Consider the following 20676-nt stretch of genomic DNA (forward strand, 5'->3'; position numbering starts at 1 on the left):
GTGGTCGGCTCTTGACAGAGGAGTCTGAAATCAAGGCCCGCTGGGCCGGTTATTTTGAATGTTTGTACCAGGCTGATCCACCAGCTGTCGAGTTGGACGTCAGGACCCTCCAACCTCCAATCACCCTGTTGCTGACCCTCCAATCAACTAAGGTCCACCTTCGCTTGTGGAAACACAGGATGCGGTGAACTGGTTGAAATGGGGTGAAGCTCCAGGGATCTGTGGCATCCATGCTGAACCTCTCAAGGCTGCAAATGTGGAAAATGCACTCGTGTGGAAAATGCCCACTCTTGTGGGCACTGTGCCCACTTTTCACTGGTACTCTAGGGGCCTCCGTCGGGCCATCCCCCAGGCAGATGTCTGGCCCATCCCCATCTTCTTGAGATGCTGATCAATCTGCTGCAGCCACGAAGCACGTGATCGGCCTATTGGCCTCCTCCACTCACGAAACTCCCTCAATGAGAGAATCTGGTGAGCAGGATCAGTGTCAGGAAAACAAGTCACATGTCCATCGAGCCACAGCTCATGCTCATGGACTATGCAGGTAACAAATCTCATTTGACTCTCTCTCAGAAACCCATTGTTGGACACAAAGTCTGATCAGCGGTAGTCAAGGATTCTCCAAAGAGACCTGGAACCAAAGGAATTAAGTCTCCGTCTCAGATCCCTGGTCAGAGTCCAAGTCTCACATCCATAGAGCAAGACTGGAAGCACCAGGGAGCTGAAGACTTGAACTTTCATCCTCCTGCACAGGTACCGGCAGCGCCACACCCCATGATCCAGTGAATCTATAACTCTCCAGTCCTGACCCAGACATCTGTTGACCTCTGACTCACAGCCAGCAGAGACATGAATATCACTACCAAGGGAAGTGAATCTCTCCGTGATCTCAACATCCTCACCACAAACAGACACAGACAGGACAGCAGCATCGAAGATGTCATTGAATGCCTGGCTCTTAGTTTTGACCCAGGAAACCCGTAATCCCAGTGGCTCCGACTCATTCAGTACCACGAAGGCCCCCAAAAGGATATCCAGAGTCTCTGGAAAGATGACTGCATCATTTGCGAAATCAATGTCAGAGATCTTGACATTCCCAAGAGAATCATCACAGCTTGATCTCTCTGACATCCTCCCCAGAATCCAGTCTGTACAAGTGCTGAAAAGTGTGGGGGCCAGTACACACCCCTGACAAACTCCAGTAACAACTGGAAATAAGTCAGAGATGGTATCACCACATTTCACAGCACTCTCAGTACCAGAGTAGAGTTCAGACATCAGATTGATCAGTTTTGGTGGCACCCCACGAAGACCAAGCATCCTCCAGAGGGCATCCCGATTCACTGAATCAAATGCTTTACAGAGATCAAGAAAGGCTGCAAGTCGCCCCTGCCGAAACTCTCGTCTGCGTTCAGTGAGGACCCGAAGAGCAAGGATACGGTCAATTGTTGACCTCTTTGTTGTAAAGCCTGACTGCTCTGAATGCTGGTGCTCAAGCAGATGGTGGCGAACCCCATCAATAATTATCCGAGCAAAGACCTTGCCCGGCACTGAGAGCAGCATCACCCCTCGGTAGTTGTTGCAGTCTTGGCGACCACCCTTTCCTTTCCAGATAGGGACAACAAGGCCCCTCTTCCAGTAAATTGGGATGATGCCTGTGTTCCAGGCAGGGCACGGAACTGCATGCAATGACATGAGCACAGTATTTCCACTAGCCTAGAGAAGTTCAGCATGGATGCCACAGATTCCAGGAGCTTTACCCCATTTCAATCGGTTCACCACAGCCTGTGTTTTCACACACGAAGGTGGACCACAGTTGATTGTAGGGTCATCAATAAGGATTGTAATACCCCTGACATCCAACTCGACACCTGGTGGATCAGCCTGGGACAACTGCTCAAAGTAACCGGCCCAGCGGGTCTTCACTTGTTAAGAACCCATCACCCTCTGCTCGAAATGCAGTAAACCAAGGGACGGGCTTGGAGGAATATCATGCGTGGATTCCCCTGTAAGCAGGACGAGAATCACTTGACCACAGGTGATGCTCTACCCCCTCACAGATTGATGCTCTACCCCCTCACTGATTCCTCGCACATAGGCCTCCTTGTCCACCCTTAGCGGACGTACAGTTTTACGCCTCAGTTCCCTGAACAGCTCACCTCTGCCATTCAGCTTGGCTCCATGACTCTGGTCAATGGTATCTAGTGTCCCTTGAGAAAAAAATTCTTCTTCGCCCTTCGGTGAGTTCCAAGATATCCACCGGCAACATCAAGGACGGTGGTCTTGAAGGCACTCCACAACCCTTCAGGATCCCCCAAAGCACCCAGACCCCCCAAATCTCCACTCAGCCTGTTCACAAACTCCTCAGCAACTCTCTCATCCTTGAGCTTGCCAACATCCAGCCGAGGCTGGGATGGTACCATTCTCCCGGATTTAAACTGCAACTTCAGAGTTGCTACAACAAGCCTGTGGTCAGTGTTGAGGAACTGAACACTCCGGTAGACCCTGCAGTCCTGGATCATCCTCCAGCGACCATCAACGAGCACATGGTCAATCTCCTTTGCCACACCGCCAGCGTTGGAATTCCAAGTCCAGCGATGAGCCTGTGGGTGCTGAAACCATGAACCGGCCACCCTAAGTCCATGACTTCTTGCAAAGTCAAGGAACTTAGTGCTATTCTGGATCACAGTTCCAGACTCATGGGAACCAACACACGTCTCATCGTCATCTGTCTCAATTCCAGTCGATGCATTGAAATCCCTCAAGACTAGAAGATTATCTCACCTGGGGCACTGATCAACCACAGACTCGAGCGGCATAGAATGCATCCTTCACAGTGAGATCACTCGCCTCAGTCGGAGCATAAACAGAGACCAGGGAAATGACATCCAAGGAGTGACAAATCCTTCGTCTCATGATACGCTCGTTGATCGGTGTTACCTCAATTATCATTGGAGTCAGCTTTTGGACACAGCTGCAGCAACTCCTTGGGCATGACTACCATCAGAGTGACCAGCCCAATTGTAGTTGTGACCACCCACCATGATCTCTTGCCACTATCCGGTCTCCGAACCTGAGATTGCTGCAATACTGATGTCCAAACGCTTGAGCTCAGATGATAACAGAGACAGGTGGTCATCCTCTCTTAGGGATAGGATATTCCAGGCATCCAACTGAAGGGACCACCTCAGGTTAACCCAAGGAGACCACCGTCTGGTATAAGACACATCAGCACCACCCCAACACACACTACCACCAATGGTAGTGGTTTCCCCCGTGGTTTCCCTCCTCTCATCAAAGATTGGGGGTCCCGAAGGCTTTGCCCCAATCCCGTCATCTGGTGAGCTGCCCTGCGAAGGGCAGCTACACAGGAGATACACCCACAGAGTGGGTTTTCAGATTTTTTTTTCTGCTTTGGTATGTTTTGCGGAATGAAGGGTTTAACGGTGGCCGGAGTGCAAATCCTGCCACCACCCTCTGTATAAAAAGTAACCCAACTGCAGGAGGACGTCCGCAGACCCAGATGGGCACTACTTTGGATGGCTGCTGGCTCACAAGGAGCTCCTCTGCCCTTTGACAGGTTTTGTTTTTCATCCTGCTGGGTGTCCATGTCATACACCCTCCTCACGAAGAAAATAGGTAGGGTAGACGGTTTAGTGCCGACAACCCGACCATGGAACAGGTTAGTACACATTTATATGGTACCTGCAGCAAGTCACAGATCTCATCTGACCTGGCCTGACATATGCATTAGTGATCAAGGCAATTTAGTGATTCTTGTACTTATCAAAATAACTACAGTAAAGAAACAACAATGTATGGTGAAACAAAGTGTGCGTTTCAAAAAGCACTTTATTCTACACTGGTAGTTAAACACTGCAGCAATTTTGTTCAAGGATTTCAGCAAGAAATCTGGGGATGTAAAAGTACTCCTTCCATGCTTTCGCATCAATGATCATGATGCAGGACCTCAAGGTTGCCATTCCATACATGTACAGATCTCCATACACGGAACCCTATATGTTTCACTCACAACTTCTTTGTGCACAACAACGATCAATAAAATGTAAAAACCATGGGAAAGTGTGTGTGTGTGTGTGTGTGTGTGTGTGTGTGTGTGTGTGTGTGTGTGTGTGTGTGTGTGTGTGTGTGTGTGTGTGTGTGTGTGTGTGTGTGTGTGTGTGTGTGTGTGTGTGTGTGTGTGTAAGTTGTTGACATTGGCTGCTATCTCCCCATGTGGGTGGGATTCAGGAGGTGGAACAGAGACCTACCAGGTCTCAAAGTATCCACCTTTGTTAAGTGTGTATATGTATGTGTGTGTGTCTGTGTGAGTGATGTGGAATCATTTACTGCATTTCCTGTATTTCCATGGCATAGTTATAGATTTTCAAGAAAAATAGAGAAAACATCGGTGTTTGTAACGATCCACAGTGCAACTCAAACTGTTGCCAGAAGTTCAGGAATTGTCCCAACGAATAATATTACAACTGGATTCTGCCTGAGCTCATGCAGTTTTCACAAACATTCCAACGAACGGGTGTTACACAAATCCTTTGATGCACACACACAAAAGCAAAAGCAGAACCCTCAACAAGGGTGGCGACATTTTCCACATAAATGCCTCAGAGTAGATTGAGCCATGTATGTTTAATGGGCCTGCTGTCCACTTATCGCTCAGTAAGCTCAGATAAACCTGCCATCTGCCATTGAGCTGTCAGGTCAAATAAGATGAGCAGCAATCGTGTGGATCAGTCTTCACATTGTTTGCGGAAGCAATCACCAACAGGGAAGAATTCCCAGCAACGCTCCTGATACATCTTCCATACGAAGGATTCCTGCAGGTAGAGAAGTTATACGAATGGAGAGGGAATAAGAGAAGGTTCATGTTGTTGTGGGAATGATATTTAGGGGTTAATAAAACTGTTTAGTAGAACGATAGTTCTTTCTTAGCATTTGCTTATACAAGCCTGACATACTATTTGTGTAACAGATATGCATTGCATATGTACAGTGAGATGTTTGTTTTCCATACCCTACTGTTTTGTCCTCCGCTATTCAAACCTCTGGCTGTACTTCTTTAATGTTCTTTTCCTCTGTTTATGTGTCTTTACAAAGTTCACACCAGAGCTTTGCAGCTCAAGCCATGAGAATGTGCAGTTATGGTGAATCTGCATTGAAATAGCCAGCCATTAGCCTCACCACAGGGACTGATACACAGGGTGAATCTGCATTGAAGAAGTCTGCATTTAACGCACCATGAGAGCTCATTAGTTGATCTCATGTGCAGTTCCGTTAACGGCTGCTTGGAGACAAAGGGAGCGATTTGGAGGCCTGTTGCAGCTGACACAGAGAGGCGGTTGACTGTTACAGCTAACTGGAAGAGATGGAAGAGATGGAAGAGATGGAAGAGAGAGAGAGAGAGAGAGAGAGAGAGAGAGAGAGAGAGAGAGAGAGAGCGAGAGAGAGAGAGAGAGAGCGAGAGAGAGCGAGAGAGAGAGAGAGAGAGAGAGAGAGAGAGAGAGAGAGAGAGAGAGAGAGAGAGAGAGAGAGAGAGAGAGAGAGAGAGAGAGAGAGAGAGAACACGAGAAAGAGAGAGAGAGAACACGAGAAAGAGAGAGAGAGAGAGAGAGCTGTTTAGAGGAAGCCTAGGCCTCTGGATGTGTGGGGCTGATAGTACTAGAGCTGTGAACATTTAATCCCCAGAGTAAAGAGGGCTTTGAGGAAGCCACAATTATGGAGCTTGAGGGGTTTATGGCGGGTTGCACCGGAGCTGCCGGTAACTCTGCATTCAGAATCCTGCCCAGCTTTCCTCTGTGTTTGAAATCAACCTCTCGGTATTGTTATTATTTGGATTCCCTGGACTGTGTTCTTTTCGAGTGAGTGAATGGACCCTAAGATGAGAACTGTTAAGAAATCTGCGTCACTTAAGATCGTGTTGTGGGTAATTTAGGAGAATATTGGTTGTTGTTAATTGTGCATTGTTTCTTGACGATTTGTTGTGGTTTTTATTTTAATAACAATACTTGAACTGTCATTCTGGCCTGGTCTCCATTCTTGCTGTACGAGAGGTTGAGTTTTCACGATCTGCACCCTTCCGGTGCATAATTGGGTAAAAGTGATTATCGCTTTGTGAAGTAACGTACGTTGCGTCATAACCAGCCGCTCGGTTATACATCTGACTGGCGCACCGTGCAGGCACGTAACCCTCAGTCAGCTCCATGCCCTTTGACGAGCTATCTGGACTTAAGGTCTGTAACCCTGGTTTGGGGTATCAAACCTGGCTGACGACCATGACCGGCTGACAGCCAATGTGATTCGGTCATTCTTGGACCGGCAGCGTGGCTATAACAATATATAGTCTCATTGGTAGTAAGGGACCGTGAAAATATTGAGGTCGAAGTTCAATTCATGTTGCAGTAAACAGGAAGAAAGCATGATGAGAATGGACCAAATGTTTACGACCTCACCACAGGCAGGTGGATGGCCTTATTGTTTTATTACCGGCTCTATTCTGGTCTTGCTACTCTTGCCTTCTCTCCTCTCCAAGTCACACACATTCCAGAAAGCCTTTCCTTGTTCCCCTCCCCAAGTCTGAACTAAACTCTCACCTCCATTCATTCATCCCCTGACTCTTAATGAATCTGTTATCATTAGTTCTTCAGTTCAAGATTTGAAGTCTGCTACCTCCCCCCCCCCAACCACATCACAATCTCTACAATTTCTACCTGAGATTTACTATACTCGGTGATACCCCGTTTCCACCATTCACTTCATGTTCCCACCCTTCGCCTCCTCCTCCTCTCGCAGTGCGATGATGTATGCATATTTCCTTGTCCTACTATTTTCCCTTTGCTTCATTTTGTGTGCTGACCCATTGCCTCTGTTATTGTACTCTTCCATGATCTTAGATACCTGTGCTAAAAAAGGAGAGATAGATTTCAAGGCTTTGGGGAAGAGCACGAGTGTTCTCACCTGACCGGTATGTTCTGTGTCATCCTTATTTATGAGATACATAAAGAAGAACCTGGAAAGAAAAGTGGAGAAACATAACCATGAGATTCACACATCATTAGTAGTCCTGCAGCGTAGTCTGATATTTCAGATCAATTGTTCAAATTTGCATAAAAACACCAAAATTGGTACACATGTAGAATAATGTATTCCGAACAATTCTAGATATGGAGCCACCTGAGCTTGTGCCTTGGTCAGCTTCGGCGACCATTTTCCAAAATGGCCACCATTCTACTTTAGCGAAATTGTCGATATGCTCTTATTTTCTTATTGTATTGGTGGTAGATATAAGGAAAGTGTAAAATTCAGTAAATTGACCATGAAAAGGCGTATTCAAATATTATGAGCCAGTATTTTCGGTAAAAAAAGCCATTATTTGATTTGTAAATTGCTGCTCTCCTGAAACTTTTCGCTGAAAAGTACCCATTATTGCCTGGAGAACAAGAGTCAAATGATATTCATCACATTCAATGGGTTTAGAATCAACAAAAAATTGCATTATAGATTACATACTTTACTCTATTTTGAAAAGGGAACTGATAATCGTAATAATGACAAACTCAGAAAATGTAGTCAAATTATTGCACACTTCACTTTGAAGCGGCTACGGTTTACTGTCTACTACCATTCTACCAGGACACATGGTACACGCACACATCAGTCTAGTGCAATATGAGTTTCTGAGCTCAAGTGTACTGGCTCTGGATCAAGAAATCAACACTTTTACAAGCAATGCGAATTTGCATTTGCACATTCTAAGCTAGGCCGATATCTCAGTCTGTGTCTACTGCGTCTGTCTACTGGCATTCTCCTTCACAAGCACACAGTCCACTGCATTGCAGATTAGCCTTCTTGCATTTGCAGCGGTTTCTACAGCCTTTTTGCAGCCGCACGACACCAGCTCGAAGCAGCTTTTTGAAGCCTCAGGGAGTGTGGTCCAGAGCGGTTCGTAGGACCCATCCTATGTTTGCCACCAGCCCCAGCTTGTTGGTGATGGAAGCACGGGTTGAGGGACCAAGACTTGCCCCCAGACATAGCCACCCTGGAAGACTGATCTCTTCACATGCTGTTCCAAAGCATCATAGGTAGCAGGATGTAGGGATGCGCTGGACGGAGTTCTTCTTGGCGAAGAGTTTCTTTCTGGCCTCGTTGACGTCCGTATATGGACTGGTGCGGTCATAGAGGAGCACCACAAACCTTTCAATGCAGTGCATTGTGTCATCCTGGATGTTGACTGGTGTGGTGGTCAGGGTCACAAGAGAATCTGTCAGTTCTGGAAATGAGTTCCATGTGGCCCAGGCAGATTTCTTCCCATGCCCCACGAATGCTGATACCATGTCACATCCGGTCATGGCGTGGAAGACAGGGAGGGCACGTGCCTTCTGTGGACCGAGGGAGGCAGCTATTTCATGGGCAGGGATGTAGCGGCAGTTCTTGCCCGTCCCAAAGGTAATCCAGAGTTCATCCATGCATGGTAATGCCTGGGCTACCATCACCGCCAAGACGACGACTTCGGTGTCTACGGTTCGAACTTGAATCCGATGGTGGTCATGTTCTGCAGCATGGGCCACATGTAGCCAATATTACCAATTACAACACCACTTCCACCACTACCACCACCACAACAAAATACCTCTGAACCTGTCACTGATGCTGTGTGCGAAAATGGATTTTCCCATATAAATGACCATTTTTCCCCCAACACAATGGTTGGAAATATAATAAATCAACACAAATGACATTTGTATTGTTTTCCTTTGTAAATGCACATCACATGGAGTATTTATCACCTCTGAGAAACCAACAAAGAGAATAACAATGACAGATACCCCATGTTGTGAAAGTAGAATGGCGGCCATTTTGGAAAATGGCCGCCAAAGCTGACCAAGGCAAAATCTCGAGTGGCTCCATATCCAGAATTGTTCAGAATACATTAGTCAACATATGTACCAATTTTGGTGCTTTTATGAAAAGTTGAACAATTGGTTTGCTATGCTGCAGTACTATCGGCAATGTAAGACAAATAATTATTATCGATCCTATAGCTATGGCTATTGACACTGATTAACATGATCTGCACACAACTGAGAAAGGCATTGTTACCCCACGCACAAAGTGAAAAGCGGGGCTAAGCAATTTGTTCACTCAGTCTGTCTGTCTGTTTACATACATCAGTCTATGATCGTGAAATTACTTGATTTCAATTGAATGTTATAATTTGAACATGAATCGGAAATTTAACCTGCTGCTTAGCAGTACTTTGGCTCTGAATTTGGCAAATTGTACGGAATCTCGTGCCAAGAGCGCGTGCGCACAGAGGAGTAAGGTAAATGTTTCAGTCTGTTTGCCTGTCTAGCAGTCAAACAAAACTGAAAATCAATCCCATACAGAAAGCTGTTTTTAGTGACGTCATAAAGGAAACAAACAACAGGCACAAATAACTAATTTAACGTGTGAAATAAGGAGGTGTGAAAAACGCTGTATCAAGGGCGGTAAACTTCCGAAAAATGGCAATAAACTTTTTACTTTAAAGCACTGAAGAACACAAATCTCCTTCTTGCCACTTCCAAAAACCTCCAGTTTAACAGTATTGGACAAAATATTTCACCATTTTACGCCATCTTGACCCATCAAATTTCCACTCGCGCTCTCAGCATTGGGGAATATCGAGAGACAAAGTGGCTGCTCATAGGAAATATAGATTGTGCTCGGAAATGCAAAGCAAGAGTTTAAAAGACCCTTCCCAAGTCCTTTACCTCAAGACTATGCAGGGTAAGATGTTCCATGAAGTCTCTCATTGTTTTATTTTATCCTTTAAAGTCAAGGAAACTTCACATATTACACCATGTTACCAAAGTGATTGGACAGTCAGGAAACATTCATGGTTATTGATTCACAACCGTTGAATCTACCACCATTTGGATGATGGTTCACTTTTAGCAACAAGCACAGCTCAGTATTTTAACGAATTCAAGTAAATTTCCCATGTTACCTTACACCATTCTATGTTTCAAGGATAATTCAGTCCAGTTTAATAGTTTTGGCCTTCTTGTCCTATTTTTAACATTGGCAAAATGTATTATCTCACATTCCCCTAAGAACAATTCTGCACACCTTTACGAAGCACTTTATTCTTTGCATTGTGGAAGAATATGCAGATTGGGAGGATGTGCTCATCCTGGGACTTACAGGTAGTTGGCCAGGTTGTGCTCCTGCAATGTGTGCGTTTCAAAGCCGTGTGGAACCGAGTCAAAGTAGTCGTTCCCAATCCCACAAATGAAACATTTGGTCTGTTGAAGGCACGCACACAAAGACACTTTGTGACATCTAAGGGTCATACATGTGAAAGTCCGACATGTTCTCTCGAGTTTGACATGTACACCTCATGCTTATATCACCGTTACTTGTACACCATTTGCATTCGCTGTCGGAAATATTCTGACCTTTCATGTAAAAACAGCCGCCTTTCATTAGACTTGACTGGATTTTTTGTTTGAGTCTTAAGTCACAAGGTTGTGTAAGTGTTGGGCAGTAGCTCACAAATACAGGAGCGAAGCCAATGAATTGAAGTAGTTTTTACATGTAACATAGCTTTACAACTGAGAGCTACTTCTATTTAATAGTAGCTCTTTCCTGGAGCAAGCTTCTTTTCTCAGCCACATTTAGCTGTCACTACCGATGTAAGCTAAGGCATGACAAACACATAAAATGAACTGTTCCAATATGACTCGGTCATTGATCTTTCTTCCTGCCAAATGCATTACTTATTTATTTCAGGCCTAATAAAAATGGCGCCACATCTGGTGAGGATGAAGTTCTTCCAGAGTTGAGTGAATGCTTTCATTTTGCATTTTAATTTGGGAGACATACCAATGATAAAAATAACAATTTGGCACACAAAGATTGAACAAATAAAAAAAGGGCTGTAGTATGTCTGAAGGTGGCAATGAAGACGCAAGAAGCAAACCAGAAGGAGAGGAAATTGGACAAATTGTGTCACGCATTTCTGTCATTGAAAACTTCATGAAATGTTCATCTGTTACAGACATGGGATACGTGTTTCTTTATCTACCTTGCCGATTATTTCAGGAATACCTTTTACACCAACCGAAACTACACACAAGGCTCAACATGACACTGCATGTGTCAGTTGAAGTGTCTCCAGGTTCGTTTATTTCACTACCCAGGTAGGCCGATGGTTTTTATGAACTGCGAACAGCAGAGAGAGGGAGATGGGGCGGGTGGGGGGGCGAGAAACTTCACCATGAGCAGTGTTGAAAGACAAAATAGAGGGACAGCAGAAGAGGATGTATGGGGTGGACATGATGAATACAGAAGAAAACTCTCAGGAAGAAAATACGAGAAATTTGAAAGGAGGAGGGCTTGGGGGGTTAACGAGGGTATATGTCGGGACACCCACTCTTTGATGACAAGAGGAAAACCACAGGGTAACCTTCCCAGGACAGATTGCAGTAGTGTGTGTCAGGGTGGTGTTGATGTGTCGTTCACCAGACGGCAGTGTCCTTGGGGTAACCTGAGGCGGTCCCTTCAAGTGGGTGCCTGGAATGTTCTATCCCTAAGAGAGGAGGATCACCTGTCTCTGTTATCATCTGAGTTCAAGCGTTTGAACATCGGTGTTGTATCACTCTCTGAGGCTCGGAGACTGGATTGCGGGGAGATCATGGCGGGTGTTTACACCTACTATTGGTCTGGTCGCTCTGATGGTTACCATGCCCAGGGAGTTGCTGTAGCTGTGTCCAATAAACTGACTGCAATGATAATTGAGGTCACACCGGTCAACGAGCATAGTGTTGTGGTTGAGGAAATTCGCAAACCACCATTCAGGTCCCGTAGGTGAGATATCTCTGTAAGTACATGTGTAGTTAGCCCCAAACCCGTTGTTTAGAGGGAATAAATGTGATTCATTCAGGCTGCGACCCTTTAAGATAGCCGTTTTTCTGTTCTATCTTTATTTTGAACCAACCACGTCTCAACCGCCATCACACAACAACCACCAACCGCAACGCTGCTTCACAACAACAACGCCAACACCCACGACCTTTACCTTCACAGCTCGCTCCCACAAACATCGCATCACCGCCATTCCAAGCGTCACCGCGGCCAGGGACTGCCACTTTAGACCCTCCACCACCTTCGCCTCTCCTTCTGCGGCCATTCCCGCACCGCTTGTGGGCACCGAGCATCAGGCTGTCCTGGACTCGTGCAAGACGCGCGCCGAGCCACGGGTACAAAGTGCGGCCTTTCCGAGGAGAAGTCGGATCAGGAATGATACACGCCCACTTCTGATCCGTCCAATCAGCAAACGCGGGGCAATTTGGCCCCGCCTCCAGTCGCGTCGGAGTAGAATCGATATATGCAAATTCGAGGATCAGGGGAGATTCACGCCCCTTTTTCTCCGTCCAATGGGCGAGCGTGGCTCTACCCCCGAGCTCGTTCTGATACAGAAATTTGCAGCAGCAGTCAAGTCGGGTCTGGAGGAGAGTCAGTCTGTCGGGGTTCGGAGGCTGTCGGGGACCGGATACCTCGGGTCCGAGGCAAGGAAGACGGCGGTCGGCGACGAGGTCGCAGCGGAGTCGCTCGTCACGGGACCCAAGCAAGCCAGCTAACCTCTTTCCCCAGAGCATCAACAACCTCCCCCCTTCCCCCCCCCCCGCGCTGAGATAGTGTGAGAAGGGGGCCCCGTTCCCACCCCACTCCAAGCAGTGCCAACGAAACCTGCGAAGGAGCGCGGAGTCGGGGCACCGCCGCCACATTTGCGGCTCATCATAAGACGGGTAGGCTCCACCCGGTCTCGCGGCCCACAGGCCCGTCTGTCCCCTTGTATTTGAGGGTGGCCCTTTTCTTTTGCTTTTGAGTATATGTGTTGTCGGCGCCGTTTGTAAAGTAAAACTGCGTAAGTGTTGCCGTGTGCTCGCGTAGTCGGTAGTATCTCTGCATTGTTGTGTTTCTTTCGTTGCAATTGCTTTTGGTGCATAATTGTTGTAATTGTATATGTGTGCTATCCGTGTGCCACGGAATAAATGTGCCTCATGTTGAACTGTTTTCCCGTTTCGCTTCGTCTTTTCTTTAATTGAATCTCCATCTTACTTCACGTAAAGGGTTGGTAGTGGGCATAATACGCCCGATAATTAATCAGAACCGTCGAGGTCGACGAGATAACACCGCTCGGTTATCCCGATAGTACGGAACGGGTCGCTTCAGTGGCCCGTGTCCGGAGTCGACCTGCGGCGAGGTGCGATCGCCCGGTCTCCCCTCCGTGTGGGTACTTAGGTGGGTCGAATTTGGCGAACAACCCTATCCCACGCGGGGGGCCGATTGGCACGATCGTGGTGAGGCCGAAAGGCCCACCCGTGACTAGTTCCCAGTGTTAGTCCGAGAGGGTCACGACAGAATTGTCCGTCCGGTGGGCGACGTGCCGCGATTCGAGTTACGTGGCCGCTTGCACGCCGGCAGGCACGAATTCGCAACAATATTATGAGACAAAGGATTTGGCACTCCTTGGGTGTTGTTTCTCTGGTCTCTGTAATATGCTCCAACTGAGGCAAGTGATCTCACTGTGAAGGATGCATTCTATGCCATGCTCTAATCTGTGGTTGATCAGTGCCCCAGGTGAGATACTCTTCTCATCTTGGGGGATTTCAATGCATCGACTGGAACTGATAGGGATGGTTATGAGACATGTGTTGGTCTCTCTGGGTCTGGAACTGTGAACCAGAATAGCACTAAGTTACTTGACTTTGCAGGAAGTCATGGACTTAGGGTGGCTGCCCAGGTCGAAAAACCAGTTAAAACCAGTGCACATTTTCAACTGGTCTCTATTGGTTCTAATTGGTCTTTAACTGGTCTCTATTGGTTTCAACTGGTACCAGTTAAATTCAGTCAGAATTCCAATTTCCCAGTTGAAAAAACCAGTAGCTCATATTTGTACCAGTTAAAGTCTTACTGGTTCCAGTTGATACCAGTTGCAATGTACTGGTCTCCCAGTTGATACCAGTTAGTTAAATACAATTGTATTTCAACTGGTAATATATCACTCTATTCCAATTTCCATATTAAAACCAGTAAGAAACCAACTGGCTTTACTGGTACCAGTTGGCTACTGGTTTTCAACTGGTACCAGTTGACCAGTAAGCTACTGGTCTTTACTGGTTTTTTGACCTGGGTGGTTCATGGTTTCAGCGCTCACAGGCTCATCGCTGGACTTGGTATACCAACGCTGGTGGTGTGGCAAAGGAGATTGACCATGTGCTCGTTGATGGCCACGGGAAGATGATCCAGAACTGCAGGGTCTACCGGAGTGCTCAGTTACACATTACTGACCACAGGGTTGTTGTAGCAACTCTGAAGTTGCAGCTTACATCTGGGAGAATGGTACCATCCCAGCCTAGGTTGGATGTTGGCACGCTAAAGGATGACAGGATGGCTGAGGAGTTTGCGAACAGGCTGAGTGGAGATTTGGGGGGTCTGGGTGCTTTGGGAGATCCTGAAGAGTTGTGGAGTACCTTCAAGACCACCGTCCTTGATGTTGCTGGTGGATGTCTTGGAATGCACTGGAGGCTGAAGAAGAATTTTGTCTCTCAAGGAACACTGGATACCACAAACCAGAGTCGCACAGCCAGGCTTAATGGCAGAGCTGAGCTGTTCAGGGAGTTGAGGCCTAAAACTGTACGTGCGCTGAGGGTGGACAAAGGGGCCTATGTGCGAGGAATCTGTGAGGGGTAGAGCATTACTTGTGACCAAGTGATTCTCGTCCTGCTTACAGGGAAATTCGCACATTACATTCCTCCAAGCCCGTCCCTTGGTGGACTGCAGTTAGAGCGGAGGGTGGTGGGCTCTTGACAGAAGAGTCTGACTTGAAGGCCTGCTGGGCCGGTTACTTTGAACGGCTGTACCAAGCTGATCCACCAGCTGTCGAGTTGGATGTCAGGTATGTTACTATCCCTATTGCTGGCCCTCAAATCAACTGTGATCCACCTTCATGGGTGAAAGCACAGGCTGTGGTGAACCGGTTGAAATGGGGTAAAGCTCCTGGGATCTGTGGCATCCATGCTGAACTTCTCAAGGCTGGTTGAAATGCTGTATTCATGTCGTTGCATGCAGTTCTGTGCTCTGCCTGGAACACAGGCATCATCCCAACTGACTGGAAGAGGGGCCTTGTTGTTCCTCTCTGGAAATGGAAGGGTGATCACCAGGACTGCAACAACTACCGAGAGTTGAAGCTGCTCTCTGTGCCGGGCAAGGTCTTTGCTCGGGATAATTCTTGATAGGGTTCGCCACCATTTCCTTGAGCACCAGTGCCAGGAGCAGTCAGGCTTTCACCAAAGAGGTCAACGATTGACCGTATCCTTGTCTTCGAGTCCTCACTGAATGCAGATGAGAGTTTCGGCAGGGGCCGCTTGCAGCCTATGTTGATCTCTGCAAGGCGTTCAATTCAGTGAATCGCGATGCACTCTGGAGGATTCTTGATCTTCCTGGGGTGCCACCAAAACTGATCAATCTGATGTGTAAACTACACTCTGGTATTGAGAGTGCTGTGAGATGTGGTGGTACCATCTTCGACGTATTTCCCATTGTTACTGGAGTTCATCAGGGGTGTGTACTGGCCCTCACATTTTTCAGCGCTTGTATGGACTGAATTCTGGGGAGGATGTCGGAGAGATCAAGCTGTGGTGCATCGTTTGGGAATGTCAAGATCTCTGACCTTGATTTCGCAGATGATGCAGTCATCTTTCCAGAGACTCTGGATATCCTTTTGGGGGCCGCTCGACGCACTGAATGAGGAGTCGGAGCCGCTGGGATTATGGGTTTCCTGTGTCAAAACTATGATCCAGGCTTTCATTGACATCTTGGATGCTGCTGTCCTGTCTGTACCTGTTTGTGGCGAAGATGTTGAGGTCACGGAGAGATTCACTTACCCTGGCAGTGATATTCATGTCTCTGCTGGCTGTCAACCAGATGTTAATCGACGTCTGGGTTGGACCTGGGGAGTCATTAGTTCACTGGATCATATGGTGTGGTACTGTCCGTACCTGTGCAGGAGGACAAAAGTCCGAGTCTTCAGGTCCTTGGTGCTTCCAGTCTTGCTCTATGGATGTGAGACTTGGACTCTGACCAGGGATCTGAGACGGAGACTTAATTCCTTTGGTACCACGTCTCTTCGGAGAATCCTTGGCTATCGCTGGTTGAACTTTGTATCAAACGAGCGGTTTCTGAGAGAGACTCAAATGAGATTTGGTACCTGCATAGTCCGTGAGCATCAGCTGCGGCTGTATGGACATGTGGCTCGTTTTCCTGCTCACCAGAAAATGTGGATCCTGCTCACCAGATTCTCTCAGCGAGGGAGCCTGGTGAGTGGAGGAGGCCAATGGGCCGACCCCGTGCCTCAGCACAGCATCTCAAGGATATGAGGATGGGCCAGGCATCTGCCTGGGGGATGGCCAGATGGAGGCCCCTGGAGTACTGACTGAGAGTGGACGCAGCGACGCGCTGCTCCGCGCATGCTCTCTGACCTGACCTGATCTGATGTCCTCGGCAAACTGTCTCAAAGACAGTCAGTTCAAGGTATTTTTACATGTGTTTAGATTGTTGGAGGTTATGGGCTGGTAGAATAGCTTAGAGGTATGCACACGCGCATCTGAGTTGTCTTTGCCTAAGTTAGAATCCCGACTCAGCTATAAAATGTCATTATCGTGTTTGGCAGGCAGGTATGTGCCGTCCCTTCATAGATGGATGTGAAATGGGCATCCCATCTGCCAGCATTAGTTGGTAGACATTAAAGGTCCCACGGTGTCCCTCATGAAGAGTAAGGAAGTTATCGCCGGCACTATGAACAAATTCCAAATTCCTCCCTAAATTAGCTTCAGTGGAAGGTCGGGCCTGGCTAGCCTGTTCGTGAAAGACTTGGGCCAAAATAGTTTTCCGGTCGACCCCACAAGCAGCTGCGAATAATTTGGGCCCTTTAGGAACCAGTAGTTGTTCTGTTGGTGGAGGGTATTTCAAGTTGTGGATCTATTTTAAGATGATGAAAGGAGTGATTACATAAACCAATTTACCAACAACAAGTATCCTTGATTTTCACTTACCTCCATGTCCTCCTTAACCTGCTCTTGCTGGTCTCTCAACTCTCCAAAGGCATCAATGATCAAGCCTAGCAAAGGGAATCCATAGAAAACACATGAATGAACGAACAGTTGAAATGCATGACTTGTTGAGATCCTAAATACATAATGTGTGGACATTGACAAACTACTAGAGTACTTGCGAGTAAATGTAGAGAGCTCAAGTCTGGATCTGGAGGGATGGCACATACCTGCCTGCCCAACTGGGTCGGCAGCCATAGAAGCACCTGTTAATTAGTCCCTGTGTGTTGAAGTTCTGGTTTTGCTAACTGCAGAATGTGACTACTCTGAAGGTTTCTTGGGGGAAGCCAGCCCAAGGATTACAACACATCGTTAGGGTGTTCATATTTACTCATTTGATGATTACATAACAGGATTGAACTATCCAGTAACTTATGGAATATTCTGGAAGGTTATTTTTTCTTCACTGAATGCATTTCTTCAAATGATTACATTCTGTTCTGTTCTTGCGTATTGCAGCTTGGCTGCCGGGTAGCTATCATTTCTTGGAAGCATGGTTGTGTTGCTGATGCTGTGCCCCTCTACCAGTAAAAAAAAAAAAAAAAAATTCCAAATCCATTGGGACCATACTCTGTACAGAACGTCGGTGCTGTCTAAGCAGTCTCCTGAACTATTGGGCACAATCCTGGATGGATCACCACTCCGATGCAGGATACTCCAATGACTCAATCATCCCAGCAAGCCGGTACTCATTTTGCTGACCTCAGAAGGACGACAGGCTGAGTCAACCCCACCTGATGTTGATTCAGTGGAAAACGGGGCTCCAACTCAGGACCGTAGGATCCAAAGCCAGCCACCCTAACCACTAAGCTAACACCAGGCTAATAATTACATTGAACAATTATATTTGCAATGACTGCTTTACAGGATCAAAAAGATGATTAAATATCACTTTTAAATTGAGTTCACCCTTTAAAAGATGCCACAAACATCCTTTTCATAACAATATTATTATCATCTTAAAAAAAACAATAACACACAAAAGCAAATACAGTAACTGCACATCTTTTTGGAGCATCCATTTCGGCTCCTATCCAAGGTTTCAACCATTGAGTGGTCTTCAACCAGGATTGTGTCAATTTATTCTCAGTTTACCAATCTGTGGTCGAAACATCACACCTGAGCCTTTGTTCATGCCAAAAATTAATTGGTTGGATGCAGCTTTTGTTTCCTTTATACATCTTTTAATACAGGTGTTGAGGCTAATGGAAGAGCAAAACAACAGAGTGCAGGGGGTTAATGGGAAACAGCTGGATGAGAAGATGCACATGCACACCATGAGGATAAAAGTTGGAGGTCAAGGGGGGACGGAGTCTCAGTGCATATACAAAAGCTCAGAATGGAGAGAAAGGAATGGGAGAGACCATTGACAGTACACTTAGAATGTCTGTGGAAAAGATCATGGGACAATGGACTCAGGAAGAAAGTCCGACGGAAGTAAGAAGAGGGGGACAAAATAATGGATGAATGTAACATTTTCAATCGAGGAGGGTAACCAGGTGAGGGTTTCTGGTGAACTATTTGTGACCCGGTGGTAGGGGTGGGTCGGAGTGGATGTGGGGTTTGGGTGATGAAGAGAGATGGATGGAGAGAGGAGCAAGAGAGAAGAGAGATAGTAAAAGACCATAAGGCCACCAACTCCGGCAGGGAGTCATCGAAGTGGGTGATGGTGGTGGTCGTTTTATCACGACTCGCCGGATTATAACTGGTCTACCTGAATGTTCTGGAGGCTGTAACAGTATGACAACATATTTTTATTGCATTGCTGTCAGATACAACATGCTATTTCTTATATTTCTGATTGTAATGTACCATAACTCTGTTTCAGAGCATCGGTGCTGCTGGAGTAGTTTCTCGGCAAGTGTTATACTTGGTGGTTTGCCATTGCTTTCCCAGCAGTAGTTATGACAGGAATTTGGAATTTGTTCGTGGTGCCGGTGATATGGCTCGCCTCGTCTTCACGAAGGACACCATGGGATCTTTAATATCTACCAACTAATGCACACAGACGGGACACCGAGTTTAATGTCCATCTGAGGGATGGCACACACTTTGATGAATCACCCTGCCTGTGAAACACCAGAATGATAGTTTATAGCTGGGTCGGGATTCAAACCCAGGCTGGACAGCTTAGAGACGAGTGTGCGTACCTCTAGACCTGATGTGGAGAACCTTCCCTATTCCGAGTGCCATAACGACTATTGTTAAACTTGGTGCGGCCGGTTGTATGCTTAATGGTTTGCCAGAAATTTAAACAGCACATTTTCCCTGTGTGCCTACTCTAGGCCATCCTGCCAGTCTTTTTTAGCTCGCCTGTTCGAAGAACAGAGAGCTATAGCGATACCCCCGGCGTGAGCGTCAGCGTTAGCGTGAGCGTGAAAATGTTAAAGTTTTTGGTGCAAGTTATTTTTTCCTTTCTAATGTTTTTATCTACCACACTATTTTTATACGCCCGATACATATATATATATATATATATATATATATATATATATATATATATATATATATATATATATATATATATATATATATATATATATATATATGGACATATTATGTGATACCGGTCGTCTGTCCGTCTGTCTCTCTGTCTGTCTCTCCATCCGTCTGTTCCTGTCCGCACTCTAACTCCCAAAGTTTTCAACTTTCACGTTTCATATTTGGTACATCGGTACAGACTGTGGAGACGGTGTGTAGCGACATACGTTCATCATCTAAAGTGGTTGCCATGGCAACCAGGATGCTGTTTCCGTCCGTTCCTGTCCGCACTCTAACTCCCAAAGATTTCAACTTTCACGTTTCATATTTGGTACATAGGTACAGACTTTGGAGACGGTGTGTCATGACATACGTTCGTCATATACAGTGGTTGCTGTTTTCCATGTAGTAGTAAAATTCTGTATATACCTTCTTGTTCGGGCGTATATTGTGCTCACTGCAATGCTTTATAAAAAATATTAATTATTAGACTAGTCTTTTAAAAATGATAAATGTATAAACAGGCGAGCATTGGGTGGCTTTGACACCAACTCTGGTTGTATATATGTAATCATATTGTGAGGATGCAGCACACATGATACATGGAGGACTCTCAATGGTGAATTGGTCGAGGACCCTGCTATAAGCAGTAGAGCATGGGAGAGAATTCCATGAAAAGCAACCCACTGCTTGCAAGCCGAGAGGAAATCCAATTGGCAGTCCAGGATGGGAAACTGGATCCCATCAGGTGACAGTTTGGACAGCATGGTGGGGGTACCAGGCATTATCAAATGCTTGGGAGATGTCCAGTGAGATGGGCCTTAACTCATGTTTGAGAGAACTAGAATATAAGACCCGTTGCTTCGCTTATAGGAAAACCAATCTTTGCAGAATTGCTAAAAAAAAAAACAGTTGTTGTTAATGGTGAAAAAAAATTATTGGGTGGTGTATATAGATACTGTCCAAGCTATACACTCAGGGAGTGAGGAGGGGGACAATGTTCATGGGATATTCAACTTAGCCT

General features: G+C 46.4%; 1 protein-coding gene and 1 long non-coding RNA gene across 14 annotated transcripts in view; one reads left to right on the top strand and one right to left on the bottom strand.

Annotated features, from left to right (window-relative positions):
* The window catches only part of LOC147020463 (uncharacterized), a 52992-nt gene that overhangs the window by 18402 nt on the left and 13914 nt on the right, over positions 1 to 20676 (top strand). The gene's annotated exons all lie outside the window — the stretch shown is intronic.
* The window catches only part of LOC147020464 (ryanodine receptor 2-like), a 372265-nt gene continuing 355423 nt past the window's right edge, over positions 3835 to 20676 (bottom strand). For all 13 annotated transcript variants that reach the window (XM_085895797.1, XM_085895798.1, XM_085895792.1 and 10 more), the window contains 4 exons: positions 17115 to 17179; positions 10201 to 10301; positions 6973 to 7024; positions 3835 to 4835 (listed from right to left, as the gene is read on the bottom strand). In XM_085895797.1, the coding sequence (XP_085751923.1) occupies positions 4749 to 4835; positions 6973 to 7024; positions 10201 to 10301; positions 17115 to 17179 (305 nt within the window). In that variant the 3' untranslated portion in view covers positions 3835 to 4748. The remainder of the gene's footprint in view (positions 4836 to 6972; positions 7025 to 10200; positions 10302 to 17114; positions 17180 to 20676) is intronic.

The sequence above is a fragment of the Eptatretus burgeri genome, chromosome 9 (genome assembly GCF_056783735.1).
Source record: "Eptatretus burgeri isolate ZD-2024b chromosome 9, Ebu_testis_v1, whole genome shotgun sequence".
Lineage (NCBI taxonomy): Eukaryota > Metazoa > Chordata > Myxini > Myxiniformes > Myxinidae > Eptatretus > Eptatretus burgeri.